The sequence below is a fragment of the Asterias amurensis genome, chromosome 17 (genome assembly GCF_032118995.1).
Source record: "Asterias amurensis chromosome 17, ASM3211899v1".
Lineage (NCBI taxonomy): Eukaryota > Metazoa > Echinodermata > Asteroidea > Forcipulatida > Asteriidae > Asterias > Asterias amurensis.
This window is the reverse complement of record NC_092664.1, coordinates 2,318,968-2,336,406: the sequence shown is the minus strand read 5'-3', so window position 1 is coordinate 2,336,406 and position 17,439 is coordinate 2,318,968. Positions and strand designations below refer to the sequence as shown.

The window sequence follows — 17,439 nt, the reverse complement described above, 5'->3', positions numbered from 1 at the left end:
CGAGTAATGGGAAGAGGTTGGTAGTGTAAAACATTGTGACAACCCGCTCCCTCTGAATTAATGTAATTTGCGAAAAAGAAGTAATTTTTCACGAATTTGATTTCGAGACCTCATAAATTTAACATTTGAGGTCTCGAAACCAAGCATCTGAAAACACACAACTTCGTGTAAACAAGTGTTTATTCTTGCATTATTATCTCGCATCTTCGACGACCGATAAAGCTCAAATTTTCACAGGTTTGTTATTTTATGCATATGTTGAGATACAACTGTGTAGGCTAGTCTTTGACAATAACCAATAGTGTCCAGTGTCTTTAAATGCAAACTAGTTAATGGCCTGACGTTTCAACGAAAGGAGTCTTTCTCGAACGCTAATTAATAACAACATAACACACACCCCCACATAGACAGGTATACTGGTGTAACAGATTTTGGACGGGATTGTTTCTAAAAATAACTTGCACCTAAAAATAAGAATTAACAATAGAACTATACATACGGGTATTAAAGATAATTCCTTTAAATAAACAATCTCAGTGATAAACTCTATACTTACAACTCCCCAGGTCAGATTTGACCCGGATTCCAGCATTTGTGGTTCAGGACCCATTTTGGAGCTCGGTTGACCCGGAAATGGGTCATGAAATGGGATTTTGACTCCTATCGAGTCAGCTTGACCCTTTCTAAGTCATTTGATGCATATTCCGGGTTAATCCCACGGGAACCTCAAGTCTGACCCGGGAATTTGTAAATTGTAGGAGATAACTCCACGTGCAACTTCTATATTATTACATTTCAGTTTACTCAACACTACACTGCACTCGCCTCATCTACAGCCTTACCAAACACAAAGGTCATTAATTCTCGCACTAAATATTTGCGTACTACCACCCAAGCATTCCTGAACGAGCAATAGTCTCTTAACAGCAACTTACATACTTGACTACAACTTTCTTTATGTTCAGCATTGTTAGAAATATACTTGTTAACTTTGAGACTAAAATTCTGCCTCATGCAACTCAAAACTGCAGGGCTTTAAAAATATAGATTTTAACTCAGATTCTGCATTAGCTTGACCCATTTCTGGATGAGATGTGGGTCTGCCCCACCCATGGAACCTGGATCCGGGTCAGTTCTGAACCAGGAGGTTTAAGGGGCATGTCTTACGAGGCAGTTAATACAAGCAACCAATTCCAGACGAACTGCAAGAAGAGAATCCATTCACATTTTGAATGTCCACATTATTGGGATCGAAAGACATTGTGTGAGAAATGACGCAAGTGGTTTTAGAGTGCTCCTGTAGTATGTACTGCAGTGGGTTGCCTCCAAGTTGCCTGTAAAAGTTGCCTCCAAGTTGCCTGCAAAGTTTGCCTCCGGTGACAAGGCTCTTGGGCACTCTAAAAAGCGCAGGCTGTAGGTTTTTTTCGCATAGCGATCCTCTAAAATGCGAACTTGGTTCGTTTCTATACTTTGGAGTGATACTGCGTAGACTTGATGATTACAACATTGGGCATTTCGAGAACAGTGCCATTAGCTCCGCAATTTCCCACACAGCCCAAGATGGAGTTCAAATAGATTCCTACGTTTCGAAAACGCTCCTAACAATGAGTGGTTTAAAGGTATTTGGACACCTTTGGTAATTGCCAAAGCCCGGTGTTCTCACTTAATGAGAAATTAACTCTTTCTTAAAAACTCTTTTACTTAAGAGCGAGCCGTTCTCACAATGTGTTATATTAGGGAGGTTTCGCAGGCGAACGGGTATACATATTTTACGCATAGGTTTAGCTATCAGTAACCTACGTGTAGCAAGCAGGATATCAGTGTCGTCTGCACGTATAGCGGATATCATTAGCAAGTGGCTTATGACGTCATACTGATGACGTATCCGTCGCAAACCGTATCCGTGTGCATGCGAAACCTCCCTACTATCAACAGCTCTCAATTGTTTCTTACCAAGTAAGTTTTCATGCTAACAATTTATTTTTTGAGTAACTACCAATAGTGTCCAGTTCCTTTAAACATGTGACATCTGTGAAACATTTCCGCTGGTTCGCCTCGTCGTGCCGACTGCAGTGAGTGTAGTTAGCCGCATGGTTCCCGACCCCCGTTGAAAACGCCGTTTATTGCACATAATCTGGAAGAGGCAACAGTGCTGTCTGTGCTTAGAGCTCATAATAAATATAATCCACGGGTTTGTACAGGAAATGGTAAGCTCCATGAGAAAGCTGACAATCCGAAGATAGTCCATTGGCGAAGGGTATGCCTCACCGTACGTCATAGACTGTGTGGCGTACGCTTTCAGGTGGAGATACACAAAATGCGGTAGCCAAAATACGGCGAACAGAACTGTGATTAATAACACGATCAAAGCCAGTCGTTTCCGAAGTCGACTCTGTTGAACATGACTCTCCGAGTTGCCGAACTGTTCGATGCTCTTGTAGAGCGAGTGAGCAATACGCACGTAGTAGCCAGCAACTATATTCAGAGGTATGACGTAGCCGAGAATAAAACGCACGGTCACGAAAGCCTTTTTGAAGACGGGGTCTGCGGGAAGCTGGTTGCAGAAGTGGTGTTCTTGCGAGTAGGTTGTGAAAATGAAGGCTGGGATAGCGAGGAGTAGGGATGCAGTTACTACTACAGCTGCAGCACAGAGGCTATTCGCTGAGCATGAACCTCTCCTCCGGCGTGTCTCGATGCCTCTCACGATAGCGAGGTACCGCTCTCTGCTCAGGGCAGCCAGACTGAAAACGCACATGCTCTGCCCTGCATCCTCAACATACGCTTTCAACTTACATGTGAACTCAGTCGACTCCCATTTGGGGTGCAATTCCTTCTCAATAAACAGAGGTGCAACACTGAGAATATACAGCAAGTCCCCGACTGTGAGGTTTATGATCAAAATATTTGGCGCGTTGCGGAGTTTCTTGTGCCTCAACACGAGGTATATGATGCTCAGGTTGCCCAGAATGCCGAATATGCTAAATATCGCCACGCCGATCGGCCCGGTTTTTCTGTCAGACATCGGGGTCAAAGTGTCGTTGACATCGGAATAGTCCCAAGGGAGGCTTTCGTAGCTGGCTTCCATTGTTCAACACTTGAACCTCAATGAGGGTACTGGTTTTGCTCAACAATTGAACCTCAAGGTACCTCACATGCGTTGTTCAATAATTCAACCTCAATGTACCTTACATGTTTTGTTCAACAATTGAACCTTAATGTACCTCCTATGTGTTGTTTTAACAGTTAAACATTGAAGTTATCCACAGGTTTTGTTCAATAATTGAACTTCAAAGTAACTCACATGTTTTGAGCATCATTCTTCTCGGCAAATTTTATTCCTTTCCCAGCAGCGAGGACTGAACGGAGAAATATGAATGACCATCTACATTGAAACTACTCATGACCCTGTAACAAAACAAAAACAAAAAATAAGTTAAAATACAGTAAATTCCAAGAAATATTCAGTGTATCCGGACATCATAAGGCAACCATAAGCTCAATGTACCTCATAGGTCTGTACAACAATATTGAACTTCAATATACCACACAGGTTTTGTATAACAATTGAACCTCAATATACCACATAGGTTTTGTATAACAATTGAACCTCAATATACCACATAGGTTTTGTACAACAATTGAACTTCAAAATACCTCGCAGGTTTTATACAACAATTGAACCTCTATAACCACAGGTTTTGTACAACAATTGAACTTTAATATACCATATAGGTTTTGTACAACAATTGAACTTCAAAATACCTCGCAGGTTTTATACAACAATTGAACCTCTATAACCACAGGATTTGTACAACAATTGAACTTCAATATACCATATAGGTTTTGCACAACAATTGAACTTCAACATACCTCACTAGTTTTGTACAACAATTGAACTTCAATACACCACATAGGTTTGTACAACAACTGAACTTCAATATACCACATAGGTTTTGTACAACAATTTAATTTCAATATACCTCACAGGTTTTGTAAAACAGGTAAACCTCAAAATCCCTCACAGGTTCTGTATAACAAGTGAACTTCAATATACCTCACAGGTTTTGTATATAACAATTGAACCTCAATTTTCCTCACAGGTTTTGTACAACAATTTAACCTCAATATACCTCACAGGTTGTGTACAACAGTTTAACATACCTCATAGGAGCTGTACAACAATCGAACACCAAAACACCTACTAGGTTTTGTACACAAAACCTCTGAGCAGTTATGTTCGCCAAATGAACCTCAATGTACATCATAGGTTTTGTACACATCAATTGAACCTCAAAATAAAATACATCAGAGGTGTTGTTCAATAACTGCTATTTTTTGACTGATGCTCATTCTTGCCGGCTCACTTTAATCCGAAAAAATACGAAGTAAAGAAAGCCCATTGGTCGAAGCGTCTATGTGTCCTGAGTATAATTTGAACCATTATGATGTATCATTTTTAAAATGAGAAACTTTAACACATTGGAGCAGGTGATGATACAGTTCATTCGTCCACCCATGGGTCCTATCCATGACATGTGATTATGGCTGCATCAGTGTAATGTGTGTTATGAAATGTCTTAGGCTGAGGATCGCAGACAGGTTAGTTGAGCAGACACTCCGGCTATCCATGCAGTTATGTTCCTGTTATCCCTAATAAACTCTATATCATCTTTTATCATTAATCTAAATTAGCATCACCACAATACCCATTAAGAAGGATCGCCCATTGCGTTTAAGCTTTCCCCAGTTGCCCCGCCCCAGATTAACAGGACTGGTGTCGCCAATGGTTTGGAGCCGGATTCTTAAAAGAGACTCAACGGCACTTAAAGGCCCGTCGAGGTAGTTTGTATTAAGCCCCTTTCGCACGAGAGTCATTTAGTAAGTGTCCCTTGCTAAATTGTACTATGGTTGTAATATTTTACCTCGTGTGAAAGGACGAACACATTTTTACTGTCAAAGTTCCAATGTAAAATATTGTCAAACATTAAACATTTGACAACCATGCTAAAATTAGGCAATATTAGGCAAGTTCTGTCGTGTGGAAAGGGCTTTATTGTTTACTGTTCACGATATGTGTTGTGTTCCGCCACTCACTTGTTTCTAGTCTTGATTGGACACACAACGACTGCTTTATAGACCATGTGAACTTTACAATAAGCGCAACCTTGTACATTCCTTGGCTGGTATGGCAGGCAAGAGTGGTAATATGGGAAAGTTGACATTTTGTGTCATAGTTTCCACATAATCTAAGAGTTATGAAAGTAGAAGCTGGAAGTTTTGAGACGGTGCCCCCTTTATATCACAAATTGAAAAGAATTGGACAGTTCAATCTTCATAAAATATAAGATTTTGTGTTTCCTTCCATTGAGCTGTGTATATAAATCATGCCTGCAGGATGTCCAGGCTTGGTGGATCTTTTGTAAACATGTGATGTCACAGGTCGCATCGTCTATAGGCCGACTATAAATAGGAACTAAGCAAGTCTGTGAAGTGAAACAGATATATTTCCTTATCAGACATTCGTGTTGCGGACACATAAACAGTTTAATGATGTTTTTCATCAAGCAGACGCCGTATTCAACCGGAACTTTCCCGCAGATGCCTAAAAAGGCTTCAGGCCTGAAGTATTTTGATATTTGAGTGAGAAATCTTTCTCAAAAACTACGTTTCTTTAAACGCTGCATGTAAATCAACATCGAAAAAACCTATGACCCTACTCCTTTAAGTTCACCTAAATAGATTCCATCAGTCGGACATTTTAATTTGTAGATTGCTGGCCTCCAGTCCAAAGTATAATTAATGTCCACATGCTAACGGAATAACACCAATATCCTGTTCCATTATAGACAAACTTCTTGTCCAAAGTTTAATTAAACTAACCCATTTTTGTGATCATCTCGTCGTTGTAGCAGAGGGCACTCAACGGACCTTAAGGAAATGAAGTGAGGGTCGCGAGGGAACTGGACCAGAGCAGAGCTTCGCTCTCTCGAATAAGGACATTCAGAAAGCAACCCACGACAAAAGAGGGGGCATAGAACCCTCGAGGCTTCACCGGGGCTTTTTGACAATAAGACGGGGGGAAACAGCGGGGTCTCTTGGGGTGTACCTTCTTGGCGGAGTTGACACATGATATCCTGTTTCTAAACTCATCCCATCAAAAGAAAGGAATTCAACTCGGAGAAATCAAGGTAGACGTCTTGTCGACGCCATTGAGTACACTATATATTTTTCATCAATTCATGACTAGTGCTTCATATTATTATTCTTAAAGGCAGTGGACACAATTGGTAATTACTCAAAACAATTATCATCATAAAACCTTACTTGGTGAAGAGTAATGGAGAAAGGTTGATAGTATAACATTGTGGGAAACGGCTCCATCTGAAGTGGAATAGTTTTCGAGAAAGAAGTAATCTTCCACGAATTTGATTTCGAGACCTTAGATTTAGAATTTGAGGTCTCGAAATCAAGTATCTGAAAGCACACAACTTCGTGTGACAAGGGTGTTTTTTCGACGACGTGTTTTTCCAACTTCGACGACCAAATGAGATCAAATTTTCAAAGGTTTGCTGTTTTATGCCTATGTTGATATACATTAAGCGAGACGACTGGTCTTTGACAGTTACCAATAGCGTCCAGTGTCTTTAAGGCATGCGGGGAATTCGCAGCAATTCATTCATATCAGACTATTTATCGTCTTCGAAAAAATATTTCTTCATTTTCAAAATGCTTAAATTCGTCATGGGGATAAAAATAACATGCTTTTAAAGTGATGAATCGAGCTGCATTTTCACAAAACAAACTCTGTTTAAAAAGTTGTTTACGTGAATTTGATTCTGCAGGGGAATAACATTTGCGAAGAATAGATGGTGCATCAGTATTAGATCTGTGTTCCGACATTCATGTGTTCCGAAAACCTTATATGTTCCAATAACTTCCACTTCGTGATCTGCACGCTATATGGGTTAGGGTAGAATTCAGATGGAGTTATTGTCCAGTTAAGGGGTCGGAACAGGTATGTTTGGAACATAGGGATCAAAGGCTGACATTCGAATAATTGGTCACGTGGGTTGTTTGAACTACCCGTGATGTTAGATACTGTGCGCATGCGTAGTACATGAGCAGGTTAATTGCAGGTCACTTAGAGAAAAGAAATGACGTGGATGTATAGTGACTTTAATTCACCTCAATGGTGGAATTAATAAAATACACTGAGCTTGCTGTCTACACAGTGGTGTTTGTACACACTTCAAAATGTCAAAAATATTACGCGGAAAGTAAACAAAGAGAGTCAAGGGGTAAGACAAAGAAAAACTTAACATAATAGGTTTTCTTTATAGTTACAGTTTCAAGGTTGTTTTAAAATGCACAGTGTACCGTTGTTTTTTGGAACCGTTCGATTGTTTTAGTTCTATCAAAATGTAGATATTTAATTCGATAAAATTAACATGTGAAAATTCAATTATAAAGGGTGGTCGTGTTTTTAGGTGTCGCCGATGACCCGTAGCGGACTAGCGGTTATGTCAACACAGTTTAATCCCTAATTATTTGAATCCGAAAAGCGTTTTAGTTGACACTATTGGTAAAAATGTCATATAAAAAACATGACAAAATTGAGTTCAATTGGTTGTCGAAGTTGCGAGATAATAATGAATGAAAAAACACCCTTGTCAAACGCACTGGTGTGCTCCTTTCAGATGGTTGATTTCAAGACCTCAACATTCTAAATCTGAGGTCTCGAAATCAAATTCGTGGAAAATATCTTCTTTCTCGAAAACTACGTCACTTTAGAGGGAGCCGTTTCTCACAATGTTTTATACTACAAATAGCTCCCCATTGTGAGCATAATTATTTGAGTAATTACAAATAGTGTCCACTGCCCTTAACCATGGTGCACCCTCGAACTTGCTTCAAGATATATCTTGTCCAATGACCTATCCGGTCGGACAACAGGGCTCAATGTATTTGGTTCACAGATCACCAATGAACACGACTTGTTAATCAGCTGCATTTAAATTGTACATTATACCTAGAACACGATATAATACCGTATTCCCGGTGGAATTGGTGTTGCAAAGAAACAATAATACCCGATACTTAAATGCAAATAGTGTGTGTCGACCTAAAGGTTTTTTTTTAAATGTCAGTCAACAGAACCAATTAATTTATGTATTACCTGATTGTGGATTATTGGGGGAAAAACACACTGTTAACATATACAGACACTTGTAAATTAACGGGTGAATTCTTAAATACCTCAAGTCAAAACAATCTTTTCAAAATATAATTCTTAGAAACACCTTCCTTACAATAATTAGTGACCCATGTTTAAGAAGGATTTTATATTTGCATGGTGGAGGTAAAGCAAAGAAAGGTTTGCTGTAAACACACCTGTAGAAAATTCAGGTTTGAAAAAAGGTGAAAATAACAGAGCAATCTTTTCAGGACAGAGTGTAAATCCGTTGTACATTTTTCCTGAAATTGTTATACCCATTTTTCAAAAACAACAGCACCTCATCAAGTAATACTTCAAGGGAAACTTTCTACTGTCATTATCTTCAAACCGTGTAAGTTTAATGTAAATCTGTGTACTTATGTGTTTTGTGTCGCACACAAAGTACCCAAACCCTTTAAAGAAACTTGCTTTTTTAATTAATAGCAGCACTCTAAAATCTTGGCCCGCTCTAGACGTCTAAGTCCTTCAAGAACCTCGTTCAAAGTTCCTCAGGAAACACGATCCATAGGTAGAGAAACAAATTGGATTAATGAAAAAATATATAAACAAGAAACCAAGGAGAGTTTCAATGGTGGCTTACTAACCGATATATACATTAATTAAAAATCATAGTGTTGCGAAACTCTCTGTGTCTCCTGGGTGGCTTAGGTGCCTCCCAAAGAAAACAAAAACACATGACTTATCAAATTTTGACAACCTTCATTTCATTCTTGGTATTATTATTCGATGTTTATTGTTATTATTAATCAAGTAAACACAAAGCCGTTGGGAAATTGAAGGGAGAGCTATGGGATCAAACGACCATCCCCAAACCCCAAAACAAAAATAGGTCTGTTGATTTTGTTTCTAATTAATTGGTTGATATGAAGCAAAAGAAAGTAAAGAGGGGTTGCATAAAGAGAACTCTAAAACAGCTTGTGGATGATAACTGTTTTTATAGTGTGGTTGTTTATCAATTAAATGTAATTTTGATGTTGTTCACTTCTGATTATTTACTTACTTATTGTTAAAGACACTGGAACCTATTAGTTGTCAAAGACCAGTCTTCTCACTTGGTTGTCTCAACACATTCATAAAATAACAAACCTGTGAAAATTTGAGCTCAATTGGGTGCCGAAGTTGCAAGATAATAAATGAAAGAAAAAACACCCTTGTCACACGAAGTTGCGTGCTCATGGATGCTTGATTTCAATACATCAAAATCTTGTTCTGAGGTCTCGTAATCAAATTTGTGGGAAGTTACTTCCTTCTCGAAAACTATATACGTAACTTCAGAGGGAGTCGTTTCTCACAATGTTTTATACAATCAACAGCTATCCATTACTCGTTACCAAGTCAGGTTTTTATCCTAATAAATATTTTGAGTAATTACCAACATCGTCCACTGCCTTGAAAAGGAATAGGTTCAACCTCTAAACTTTTTTTTAACTATGTTTCAAAACTTTGTATCCAGATGTTTGTTTGACACACCTCTTCTCCAGTCATTTGAGCTGTGATATTCGACTATACGAACCTCGTCGATCAAGAATACACTTAGGGGTATATTGGGTTGGGGGGGGGGGTTGGATAGAGTTTTTAGAATATACGCTCAATTTGTGAAAAAATGCCATGTTCGTTACAAGTGTACATGTTCAACTTGAGTTCCTCAGACGGAATTCAGAGTTGCTATTAGGCCCATTCACACGGGTGCTGCAAACGATTCTCTTCGTAGTTAGTTCTGATCCGGTTCTGAATGGGAATTAAACGCAGTATCAATCACAATTTCAGATGTTCAAGTGCTATTGGCGAAAGGACGGGTATATTTATTGTTCGGGTATTGTTTCTGCTTATACAAAGCTTGGTAATGCTAAGCACATCATGGTTGTTGGGTGCTGGTATCAAGCTGTGAATGGGAATTTAAACGCGTTATCAATCATGGTTTATAAGTTTAGCTTAACAAAATATATGAGATATGTTGCAGGTCAATTGTTTCTGCTAAACAAAGCTTGATATATACTAAGCATGTCATAGTAGTTGATGCTGGTATCAAGTTGTGAATGGGAATTTAAACGCATTAAGAATCATATTTTTATAAGTTAAGCTAAGCCAGTTGGATACGTTTCAAGTAGGTGTTACTGCTAAACAAAACTTGGTTATGCTAAGCAACTCGTGGTAGTGTGCTGGTATCAAGTTGTGAATGGGAATATAAACGCATTAAGAATCATATTTTTATAAGTTAAGCTAAGCCAATTGGATACGTTTCAAGTAATTGTTACCGCTAAACAAAGCTTGGTAATGCTAAGCATCTCTTGGTAGTGTGCTGGTATCAAGTTGTGAAAATGAAATTAAACGCATTATCAATCATATTTCAGAAGTTAAGCTAAGAAAAAGAAACGGGGAATGTAGCAGGTCACTGTATATGCTAAACAAAGCTTGGTAATGCTAAGCATATCATGGTAGTGTGCTGGTATCAAGTTGTAAATAGGAATTTAAACGCATTAAGATTCATATTTCAGAAGTTTAAGAGCTAAGCGAAAGGAAGGAAGGGGAAAATTGGCAACCACTCCTCGTCTCTAGTATTAAACTGTCATGATTAAAGAGTGCTCCCACATTGTTCAGTGACAGAAATACTGGCAATAATTATTTAGATAAGGACCGGAGAGTGCATAGGTCTAATAGAGCCGAGAATGTGGTCAGCGAATCCGCCACTTTGTCATTTCCAAGTTCCACGATCAATCAAACTATGATTCTATTGCGGGTAGACAGAACTCAAATCACACACATGGCAAGCAAAAAAAAAAAAAAAAAAAAAAAATGATTGATTACGATTCCCAGAGCATGTTTTTTCATTTCGATGAAGTCTGCTGAAATGATTGGCAGTATTTCCCATGAAATTGATCGTCAATTCAGAGACGATGATATCGGGAAATATTTATCTCGTGCAGTTATTGCCTGAAACAACTTGGGGTTTAGTCCGTTGATCCTGATGTGGTCGGTTAAAGACCCTGGATTTTATTGATAATTGTCAAAGACTAGTCTTCACCGTTAGTGTATGTATCTCAACATATGCATAAAATAAACCTGTGAAAATTTGAGCTCAATCGGCCGTCGAAGTTGCGAGATATAAGTGAAAGAAAGAAAACACCCTTGTCGCACCATGGTCATACGAAGTTGTGTGCTTTCAGATGCTTGATTTCGAGACCTCAAATTTTAAATCTGGGGTCTCGAAATCAAATTCGTGGAAAATTACTTCTTTCTCAAAAACTACGTCACTTCAGAGGGAGCTGTTTATCACAATGTTTTATTCTATCAACCTCTCCCCATTCCTCGTAATCAAGTAAGGTTCTTACGCTAATAATTATTTCGAGTAATTACCAATAGTGTCCACTGCCTTTAGTTTAATCACTGAGATTTAGCACCACTGCAGGGAAGCATCTTAATTAAAGGTATACGTTTGGTAATCACTGACTCTTAAAAATCAATGGTTATACAAAATATTTGTTAAAAGCTTTCATCAGCTTTCGAATAAATCATTTGAGAAGTGGTGTCCTTTTCAAAAGAGGAAACGCCTGGGTGCCAGTTCCATTTCAAGAATGAATCATCGGGCGCATTTGTCTCAAACATTGTACATGACGAGCAATTAGGCCTTTAAAAAGATGTTTAACTTGGATAGACTTACAGGGAAGTATATACGTTTGGTAATCACTGCTCTTAAAATTAATGGCAGTATAAACTATTGGTTGGAAGCCTTTATACATCACCTTTCGTTATGTATTTATATAAAAGCATTTTGAGAAAGCATATTGGGAAAGTTACTGAATACTTCTAGTTTTATATAGGATTAAAACAATCGAGTGGTTCCAAAGAGACAGGTTAAGTTTGCCTTTTAAGAAACCACGCCTTGTTTGCATTGGTAAGACATGGACTACAGACCGTAGCTTAGTTTGAAATATTCGTAATGAAATCTGGTATCAATTTCATATACAAAGTGTTGCCTGTCTGAAATACTGCAGCCATGTGCATGAAGATATGATGATTAGTTTGAAACGTCCTATGATGTTAATTTTGATTCTCTCTTTGGTTTATGTAAAAACCCTCTTTAAAGGCAGTGGACACTATTGGTGATTACTCAAAATAATTGTCAGCATAAAACCTCACTTGGTAAAGAGTAATGGGGAGAGGTTGATAGTATAAAACATTGTGAGAAACAGCTCTCTCTGAAGTAATGTAGTATTCGAGAAAGAAGTAATTTTCCACGAATTTGATTACGAGACCTCAAGTTTAGAATTTGAGGTCTAGTCGAAATCATGCGTATGAAAGCACACAACTTCGTGTGACAAGGGCGTTTTTTCTTTCATAGTTATCTCGCAAATCCGACAACCAATCAGGCTCAAATTTTCACAGGTTTGTTATTTTATGCATATGTTGAGATACACCAAGTGAGAAGACTGGTCTTTGACAATTACCAATAGTGTCCATTGTCTTTAAAGTCATTGGACACTTTCTGAATAGAACAAAAATTAAAAGTTCACATATTTACAAATAACTTACAGGGTTTACACAAGGTAATGGTGAAAGAGGTCCCTTGAAATATTATTCCATTAAATGCTTGACTTTTTGGGAAAACATTAAAACAACTATCAATTCTCGATATCGAGAATAGCGGATTTATTTTAAAGACATGTTATAGAAGAGTTTGCGGTAACACCATGTATTAACAATCTCTAAATGAGTTGGGGTGGTTCTGAAAAGAACCGTTGGGTTAACTCGACGTTTCGATCAGTATGCTCTGATCGTCTTGAGAAGACGATCAGAGCATACTGATCGAAACGTCGAGTTAACCCAACGGTTCTTTTCAGAACCACCCCAACTCATTTAGAGATTGTTAATACATGGTGTTACCGCAAACTCTTCTATATCTTATCTCCACCATGCAAAGTTTCAAATCCTACTTAAAGACATGTCATGACACGGCGAAGCGAAACGTGCGGAAACAAGGGTGGGTTTTCCCGTTACTTTCTCTCGACTCCGATGACCGATTGAGCCTAAATTTTCACAGGTTTGTTATTTTATATATAAGTTGTGATGTTTACCGATCTTGTGCTATTGCTTTATAGGGTATGTCCGTTTAGTAATCACTCTTAAGATAAATATTGTGTAAGGTATACTTAATTACTTAAGGTATACTTAATTAACACAAAACCTCTATATTTAGAGATTATAAAAAACAAAACATGGCCGACCCATGAACTAGGTCACTATCTTCCAAGAATTAAAAGATTTATTACAATCTTTCACTGATTAGCCATGGGTACATTTCTGACATTTTGTGGCAAGCTCGCCATCTTTGGGATATTTGTCAACGTAGGGTTTCACATTGTGCTATATCCCCAGTTGATTCACCAGTATTCGCCTTACAATCCCATGACATCTTTATTGGGACTTCTACCAGACATATCTCGGTATAGTCTCTTGACGTTATTATAACACTGACTGACCCTTAAAGGCAATAGACACTATTGGCAATTACTCAAAATACATTTTCGCATAAAACCTTACATGGTAATGAGTAATGGGGAGAGGTTGATAGTATAAAACATTGTGAGAAACGGCTCCCTCTGAAGTAGCGTAGTTTTCGAGAAAGAAGTAATTTTCCACGAACTTGATTTCCAGACCTCAGATTTAGAATTTGAGGTCTCGAAATCAAGCATCTGAAAGCACACAACGTCGTGTGACAAGGGTTTTTTCTGTAATTATTATCTCACAACTTCGACGACCAATTGAGCTCAAATTTTCACAGGTTTGTGATTTTGTGCATATGTTGAGACACACTAACTGAGAAGACTAGGCTTTGACTATTGCAAATAGTGTCCAGTGTCTTTAAAGGCACTGAACACATTTTGTAAATGTCAAAGACCATTATTCTCACTTGGTGTATCCCAACATGCATAAAATAACAAAAGGGATGTGTTTTTTTTTTTCTTTAATTATTCTCTTGTAGCTTCGAAGACTAATATAGTCAAAATTTTCACTGGTGTGTTATTTCATGCATTATGTTGGGATACAACAAGTGAGAATACTGTCTTTTACAATTACCAAAGGTGTGCAGTGCCTTTAAGCCTGGCTCTGTGGATGTTCTCAAATGGGGTCAGAGCTGGCTATCGCTGCACCCAAGAGATCACAACTTGTTGTTGGACCTTTAATTTTCTCCAAAGTGAAAATGCTACCTTTAAATGATGACTGATGAAGACATTTATTGGTATTAATCAAGACACAGTTCGCATTCTGATCCGTCTCGGTTGACAAGTTAAAAAAATATATATGTTTTTTTTAAATGATTTATTGCATTAAAGATACTGGACACCTTTGGTCATTGTCAAAGACCAGTCTTCTCACTTGGTGTATCTCAACATATGCATAAAATAACAAACCTGTGAAAATTTGAACTCAATTGGTCATCGACGTTACGAGATAGTAAAGGAAGAAAAAACTTCCTCACCAAACGAGGTCGTGTGCTTTCAGATGGTTGACTCCAAGACCTCACGCGTGAGGTCTCAAAATATATTCAAATATTTTACTATCAATATAAACCACAAGGGAAACTGACTGGGTAAATTTTGGGGGTTGAACAAAGAATTGACTAGAGTGGGATTAGAGGTATCCTCTTTGCAGCAAGAATTCCTACCGTCGATCGATCAATGTTGCCGCGTGGACAGCTGCGAGTGACCCGTACCAACCCATCTCACAAATTACCCCCACGGAATGATCATTAACTGCATACCACGAACATCACATTTTTACCTGACATTACCTGGAATGTTATTATACATAAACTCCGCACTACATAAACTCCCATAGACTACAGCGCAAAATGCAAAACTTTCGCAAAAACACGAAAAATACTTTAGAAGTCCCACATTTTGTTTTACAGTAGACGAGAAATTATTCATTGACTCGAACTTTTATCCTCTGCTAAAGTTGATATGGGGAGTCCAGGGGTCCGTCGAATTATTTTTCCCTACGAAAGATTACAAAACAAAAACACCACTATACCGGTGTAATTTTCCAAACATTCGAGCATCATTCTTGCAAAAATGTCCCTACACCTCTCGGCCTGTGTCATCCAAAATACCTCAAGCTGGAACTCAACAACCCCAGGTCACAATTGGGCAAACTCTTTACACAATGCATTCCGTTTTCTTCGCCTCTCAAATCTGTCAAGAATATAATATGTTCAGGGGTGGATTTCACAAAGGTAGTCCTAACTTAGGACTAGTCCTAGGCAATGCTATGAGATAGGACTGGTCCTAAGTTAGGACCAGTAACCCATCCTAACTTAGGACTGGTCCTATCTCCTAGCATTGCCTAGGACTAGTCCTAAGTTAGGACTACCTTTGTGAAATCCTCCCCAGGCCCTAAACACAATAGTAAGGACGACGCTCCGTTTTCTCCAACTTGGTGTGCACCCTTAATATTACAGGGCATGGAGGTATGGTACCCCGACTTGATTTTACTTTCAGTGGCTAAGTAACCGGGTTTGGGTTCGAAACCTGGTCATGACCCCTGCACGAAGTACTTAACTTTAATTGCTTTTCTACACCCAGGGGTAAATGGGTACATGTGAGGGCAGAGCTGGTTATTGTGATTGATTATAGCTTACTGTGTATGCTACATACTTGGCAGTGCAGGCTATGTACTCCCAGGGAGCTGAGATGGTTTAAAGAATGAACTCAAATGACCTGGTGACTTGCAATAACTTTCAGGCGCTATGTGTAAAAAAAAAAGATTTTAAAGAGGCAGATACCAGCAATACACAATTGTGTCCAATATAATTATTGTCAAGTATGACCTTGATACCACAAAGAAAATTGTGTAGAAATGTTTTATGCAAATGCTCTCCTGCACTTTGTTAAAGACTAATATTATAGCCTGTTCACCCTAAATACTTCCGCGTCACACTGCACCTTAACCAGTTGAAACAGGGTGCCATACAAAATGGCTGATAGTTCTTACCTAAGTATGAAAGGAACTTGCTAAGCACCAGGGCCCAACTGCATAAAGCCTGTAAGCACATAACTTGCTACGAAGAAAATAGTATTGATTAGCAGAACCAGCCCAAGCTACATTAAGTTTGCATTGTTGGGGCTGGTGTACGAGTACATTTTTACTTAGGAAAGCTTAAAGGCAGTGGACACTATTGGTAATTGTCAAAGACTAGCCTTCACAGTTGGTGTATCTCAACATATGCATAAAATAACAAACCTGTGAAAATTTGAGCTCAATCGGTCATCGAAGTTAAGAGATAATAATGAAAGAAAAATAACCCTTATAACACGGAGTTGTGTGCGTTTAGATGGTTGATTTCGAGACCTCAAGTTCTAAACTTGAGGTCTCGAAATCAAATTCGTGGAAAATTACTTCTTTCTCGAAAACTATGGCACTTCAGAGGGAGCCGTTTCTCACAATGCTTTATACCACCAACCTCTCCCCATTACTCGTCACCAAGAAAGGTTTTATGCCAATGATTATTTTGAGTAATTACCAATAGTGTCCACTGCCTTTAACAGCTTTATGAAATTGGGCAAAGTTCTGTTCAACAATGTCATGAATTTAGGTCAAGGTTGTTTGGTGGGATTCTGGTCAAGGAAGATGCGGAAGGGGGTGGGGTGATACACATGCTGTGATTCTGGTCTTACACCGGATTAGGCTACAGAAATATCCAGAGATAAGGTAACATGAAGATTCAAATTACCTCATTATTTTATTTTATGGAACTGCTTCCAGAGGGAAGTGTTTCTGTTTGAGGGGCTTTGGGTTCAAGCTTTGGGGCTTGAATTGTTTCTGCTCTTTCCCAGCTTTCTACGTTGAATATATATTTGACTTCAATTACTTGAAGGGTTGACATTGCTGATTAGCAGATGAAACCAACCCCATTCTCAGATGTAGTCTTGGTTCAAGAATGTCTTTATTGAATTTGTCAAACTGAAGGGCCTACGTATATACACAAACGTTGCGACTATGAGTGATACTGGACAACAACGTCTTGCAACGAGACTATACACATGTGAAGTATATGTGCAGACAGAACCTATATCAAACTAAGGTACACTGTAAAAACTGGGATGTTATCAGATATAAATGCCACGGGTTGTTTAAAGTACACTTATTCCAAAATAAATTGTTATTCTCTCTTTATCATCAGAACTGTTTAAATATTTCATTTC

At 38.4% G+C, this 17,439-nt stretch overlaps 1 protein-coding gene across 1 annotated transcript in view; it reads right to left on the bottom strand.

The window, feature by feature from the left end:
* Positions 1-1,538: 1,538 nt before the first annotated feature.
* The window catches only part of LOC139949775 (gastrin-releasing peptide receptor-like), a 47,365-nt gene continuing 31,464 nt past the window's right edge, over positions 1,539-17,439 (bottom strand). The window contains exon 4 of the mRNA XM_071948310.1: positions 1,539-3,405. Within this exon, the coding sequence (XP_071804411.1) occupies positions 2,015-3,085 (1,071 nt within the window). The 5' untranslated portion in view covers positions 3,086-3,405 and the 3' untranslated portion in view covers positions 1,539-2,014. The remainder of the gene's footprint in view (positions 3,406-17,439) is intronic.